Below are 6000 nucleotides of genomic sequence, written 5' to 3' on the forward strand. Positions count from 1 at the left end.
ATGTACCCCGGATTTCATACCATTAAATTGCCACAGGTTTGATGGATCATCGAGCTGATCAATCTTCATCAGAATGAAGAATGCTTGCAGAAAAATTCGTTTATTTTTTTCAATACCAATGGAATTTTCAGTGCTTTACATTTATTTGATTAGAAAATTTATTAGGAATTATACAGGTAGCATAACTAACTCCTCTCGCAGCAAATTACTGGCAAACGCCTTGCAGTATTAATGACATATCTGAAGTCTACACGTTATTTGGATACTTTTTCTAACTGAAGTATGCCTCTAGGATCAACAGTTCACCAGTAATTTGAGGCGAGAGGAGTTAACACCCTTTATACATGTATATGTCTAAGCACCCTTATTCGCCCTTTATACATGTGTATGTCTAAGATTCAGATGTATAGATTGAACACGCCAAATTACACATGTATTTTTGTTTGCTTTAATTGTATGCCTTCATTATTATTAGCACCTGCAGAACCATTGTCTAAAGTAAAAGCAGAATCGCCAAAAATAAAGAGCGCACGATTCCACGTAGAAAACTTTCTTCGCCAGAAAAAAGCCCCGCCAGATATCAATCCAGTGAGTGTCGTGAATGGGACATCAATCAAGGAATCGCCAAAAGTAGATATCTCATCAGACAATAAAACGACGATTACGCCCGTTAAAGAAATCCAGATCAATCCCGATGAACCGACAACTGCCGAAACTACCGTTGAGGAAGAGGTCTTCATCACCAAAGCAGAAAGCCATCAAGGTGAAGATAGTAGGCCCGCAGTTCCACCAAGGAAATCCGGTGCTCATGGAAAGAGAAAAGCCCCAGCACCTCCTGTAAACGACTCTGATACCACTGAAACATCCGCTATCGTCCACAGAGATGCTGATGACGATGGTGGCAGTGAGAATGATCAAATAAACAGTAGTCAAGAAGACAGTGAATCTGAAACACGAAGAGACGACATTACTTACGGAAAGTAAGCATCTTCCAGTTGATACTTCAAAGTAACATGCCTTTATGATTAATAATATACGTCAGCGTTTCTCAACCTTTCTGAATCCAAGTTCCAGTAAAATATCTGAGACAATTAATTCGACGGACCTCTAACTTACAGCATGAGTAGCAGAACCATGCGTCCTGTATTTTACGGGACATTCCTGTGCTTCTGTCCGTTCCGATTTCATACAATTGTCCCGTTTTTTTTCAGAGAAGCTTATTCGAATTTTTAATCTTTACTTAAAATGGTGAATGAAGGTAACTTTCACAACATATAAATTATACTATGATAATTATGACTAAAAATATAAATATTCATCTTCGATCTTACATATTTTGTCATGTTCAACTTTTTTTCCGTGAACTATATTTCAATTCACTGTGAGTCCCAGTAGCCCTTCACTTTTCCACTGGTTCATAATTTTCAGCAATTATTGGCAGTTTTTGCCGACTTATGCAACGGTCTTGGGGATAATTGGCACTGTCTCTCATTTTTTGTATTTGAGATCACAATTTCCCGTAGTGAAAATGGTCCCCAGTAATGATGAATGTTTTCGTTTCCATGTAATACATTTTACACGAAGGTTTTTAACAGCTGGCTGATGTGAAGATATATTTAGGAAAGAGAAAATTTTTTCAACTGCCTTTGCAGGGAATCGAACCCACGTCCTTTCACTTTCCGGGTGAACGCCCTAGACCATTAAACAAAGGTAACGAATATCTCAATCTTTCCTTGGAGCTCGTGTGCACTGAACGGGACTGTACATGGACGGTCGGACCTAACTCAGGCCAAAGCTCACAATTTCTGACACTACCACCAGGTGGCGACTTATTCGATAATGGATAGTGGAGAGTGACATCATCCTCGGATAATACATTTTAGTTTGCTCCTATTAGCTTCATTCTTCTATTTCCCGACTCTTCAGCAATTTCAGCAAATTTGTCATGAGTTGCATTTTTTGGTTGCAATTTACTTCATATTCGATATTGCGATTTCCGGTATTTTCTTCGATTAGATGCAATTACCCGAAGTATGCAAGTCCAATTTTTATTTCAACCCATAAGAATATTACTAATATCAATAAAAACATTTCCCATTTCCTTAGAATTAAAGTAATCAAGTCTTCCTGCGGACCACCCGTACCATCATCGCAGACCACCTCTGATCCCGGACCATAGATTGAGAAACGCTGATCTATGTGAAAGTAAAATGAGTAATCTGTAATGATGATAATAATGTAATGATGTTCATTCTTGTCCGGCGAATCTTCATAGTTTCTTGACAGGAACATATAAAAAACATCCTAAGAAATTTTTTACCCACTTGTATTCGTCTGAAGTAATGTAATCTAAATTTTGTTAATACAGAATAGAAAAAGTCCTCGGGAAAGAGAATGATGTTCATTCTGTGTCCGGTGAATCTTTAAACGCAACCACTGAGAACAACGAATCCTCATCAACAACCAAAAGGAAAGCGTCTTCTTTGGGAGATCTAACGAAGCTGGATGCCAATGGTCATATGAAGTCTCCGACTGCAACAACCATTTTGGAACGGGCTGTTTCGCTCGACTTACAGGTGTGGTTACAACTCTAACTTTTATCTTCATTATAAAACAGACAAGGAAAAATTATAGTACAACTCAATTTTTCTCTCCTTTGTCTTCTTATAACAACAGTAAAGGCAATTTCTATCAAAGAGCAAGTAGTGGAAAAATACATTAAAATGATATGGACGGTCGCAGCATAAATTCGAAAGTTGTCCGCGCAATTCTTATGCATCGGAAATACTGCCCTAGATCATTGGCCGTGTAGTATGTGTGTGTGCATAACCGGATACGCATCAATTTTTTTTTTCATTGTTTTAGTTATTTTGGTATGTGAGTTCATACATCATTGTAATGAATTCTTTTCTCTCCCAAAAGAAATCTCTGGTTCACAGAAAAATGCATATTTAGTTTTTCGGCAATGTATCAATAGGAAGCTGACATTCTCAAAATCCCATCAAGAATAGTTTATTTGATATTCCTTTTTTTCTGAATCGCCTTCAGGTTTTTTTTCGGTTCTCTCTTTTTTTTCGTTCTTTATATCGCGATTTATTTAGTTACTTAAAATTTATTTATTCCAAGTTCCTTTCCAATGTCTTCCATCATTGCTTTCCTCTCAGATGACTAGGTCTTGTTCTTTTTCTTTCTCTTTTCTGCTTCTCTTCTACCTCTTCCGAAACATAGAATAGAGTTTCCTCGACTCGTGACAAATGTTTTCTTTTCCAGCAGCAACCTTTGCCTGAAGGGAACTTGGTGAAGCAGAAAATGATTCTGAGAGCTCCCACTTTTGAAGATGCGGAAGATGCGAATGAAGAAGACTTTGGGAACCATACACGAGAGAAGAAATCCCCGGGAAACTTACAGAAGTGGGAAGTAAGTCTACGGAATCCGGTTTTTTATAAGCAAATCAGCTTGATGCGAGTTTTCTGAAATAAAAGTTCTATCCTAATTCTCATTACTTACCATTTTCATACAAATCATGTGTCTCTCGGGGATTAATAAGTAAGTTGAGAGGTTTCCCTTTCGACACTCTACCTTACCTAACTTGATGTAGGACCGAAGTAATCCTGAAAGTTGACTTCACTATCAGGCTCTTGTGGTTCTATTTGCATGCCATTACTTTAATACAACCCTTGTATGGTAAATGAATCAATAATATAACATGAGATGTAACACTTATAAAAAGCATATATTCAAGTTTAGATTTAAAGATTTTCAAGAAATTTAAAGGTTTTGTTGTAATTATCATTTACTTTTACGAAAGTAATTTAGTGCTGGTGTTTCTGTTGTGGTTGGCCTTCTTGAAAAATAACTGTTAATATATCGTAATATATTAACTTTTTAAAATAACTTTAATACAATGGTCGTTTTGTTTTCAATTTTTTTGTAGAATGAAGACAAATATTTTTAATATCGGACAAAATTTTTAGATATTAAGAAAACTTGAAATATATATATATATAATAATTCAGTTACACCTCCAGTAATTTTTCATGATATGACAAAAAAAAATTTCATTCATTTTTCAAGGGGACATGGGATAAACTTCGAGAAGAAACCATAGAAAAATCGGAACCAGACACCAGTAAGATTTCAAACGTCTGGACTGTCTCGTCAAAGACCATCACAAACGGTCATAGCGAAGACATACCTTCTCTTGAAGAACGTTCCACTTTAATTCCTTACGAAGCAATAAATGTGGAAGTGCACGATACAGAACTCCACGTCAACAACAACAGCAATTCCATCCGAATTACGTCTACGCCGCTCAAGAAAGCCATCGAGACGGAAAGTTTTATTAAAAACGACGTTGACCTTGACGACATTCCATACCTGGGTGACTGCAGTGCTATTAAGGATGACCAGTCTTCAACTAATGTTCTTCCAGTTGCGAATTCTGTAGCTATTAGTAACTCTAGATCTCTTAACTCACCCAATCCAACATCTCCTATTTCACTTAGCATTCCGATCATCAAACCGAACTTTTCACAATATGAAAAACTTCCAAGTCCACTGTCTGTCGGAAGTAAACAGGCCATCGAGCCACCATCACCTACAGAGGGAAATCGGAATGACTCCGATAATCAGCCAAATCAAGAGCCAGTCTCTAGCAGGGACGCGAGCAACAACACTTCTTACGAACCCGTGTTTTCTTCGGAGACTGCGTCCATCCTGAAGTCAACACCCCCGCCTGTACCTAACGAAGAGTCTCCGTGCAACAACAAATCTGACTTGTCCTCGACGAAAATTCTGTCTGCACTGGACATCGTCAACGGTAACGGTTTGGGCTTATCGTCTTACTCACGCTATCGAACTACGTCTGAAGACGAAGACACGTCCGTGCCAGAAACAACTTCATCCTCCATTCTGGAAATATCTTCGTCACTGGATTCAACCACGAAAGACTTTTCTTCTAAGAAGCCAGCGATTGCGGAGATATCTAGCATAAAAGTCCACAGTGGAGCGGCAGGATTTGCTAAAACCTTGATCATATCCACTCCCATCGAAGGTGAAAGCATATCTCTTAATGCTGATCTGGACTCACCGCCTCCTCAGTTAGAGCCTCCGCAGTGAATATTTGTTTAAATAATGCTGAGAGATTTAAAAAAAACAGTGTTGTGGCAATAAAAAGAGACGAAATTGCATAGTTTAGAGATGAAGTTGTATTTTGATCAAGCAGGGCTTAAGGCTTCAACGCACGTAAATATCATTTACGTTCGTGAACTTCGCGCGTTCAGATGTGAGTAAATACTGTTGTAGAGTTCCTTTTTTTTTCTTTAATATTATATATAAATATATGGCTGCTTGTAAAATATTGCGATACCCTTATATATAAATAATTCTATAAATATATATATTACATAAATATATATTTTCTATTCGTATTCATCATTCATGTGTTCTCCCGTGTATGATAGGTAACAAATAAGAGCGCCAATCAAAATTACTTCAACAAGTAACGCTGCGCTTTGATAAAGAGAAAAAAAAATGTATTTTTGAAGTTCCATTTACTGTCGGTTTGCAGAAAAAAAAAACCAATGTTGTTGCCAAGACGTACGGTTCTTTTAATGTTATCTATTCAAAGTATATATATTTTAAAATGTACTGTATAACGTCATTGATGTGGTATTAAAAATGTGTTTGTTAAATTTGATGTTGATTGTGACAAGCACACACCCACACAAAAAGTTTTCCAACGTCTTGACGTGTGGTAACTGAAATCGTATGTGAATGACTAAAAAATTCATTGCCGTACCTAAAAGGTTTTTTTTCCCCCAAGACGAATCTATTCATCATAATTCCCGAGCAGGCAGTGGTTTTCATGCCGATATCCCTGTATGATTAAATCGGAATCTATTCCTGGGTTCTTTAATTCCACAGACCAATTGTTGCCATCGTTGTTCCGGCACCTCAGCAGCCAATAACCCTGTATACAAATACAAATACAAATACAAA

At 37.3% G+C, this 6000-nt stretch overlaps 1 protein-coding gene across 3 annotated transcripts in view; it reads left to right on the plus strand.

Annotated features, from left to right (window-relative positions):
• The window catches only part of LOC149072962 (uncharacterized), a 75532-nt gene extending 69839 nt beyond the window's left edge, over positions 1-5693 (plus strand). For 2 of the 3 annotated variants that reach the window (XM_089246301.1, XM_089246299.1), the window contains exons 8-11: positions 476-980; positions 2369-2576; positions 3271-3417; positions 4075-5693. In XM_089246301.1, the coding sequence (XP_089102427.1) occupies positions 476-980; positions 2369-2576; positions 3271-3417; positions 4075-5118 (1904 nt within the window). In that variant the 3' untranslated portion in view covers positions 5119-5693. The remainder of the gene's footprint in view (positions 1-475; positions 981-2368; positions 2577-3270; positions 3418-4074) is intronic. The other variant, XM_089246300.1, reaches the window with a different exon arrangement.
• The last annotated feature ends 307 nt before the right edge of the window (positions 5694-6000 follow it).

This window comes from Pholcus phalangioides, unplaced genomic scaffold (assembly GCF_987345545.1).
Source record: "Pholcus phalangioides strain wild (caught in Gottingen) unplaced genomic scaffold, Ppha-v1.0 ptg000017l_1, whole genome shotgun sequence".
In the NCBI taxonomy this organism is placed as follows: domain Eukaryota; kingdom Metazoa; phylum Arthropoda; class Arachnida; order Araneae; family Pholcidae; genus Pholcus; species Pholcus phalangioides.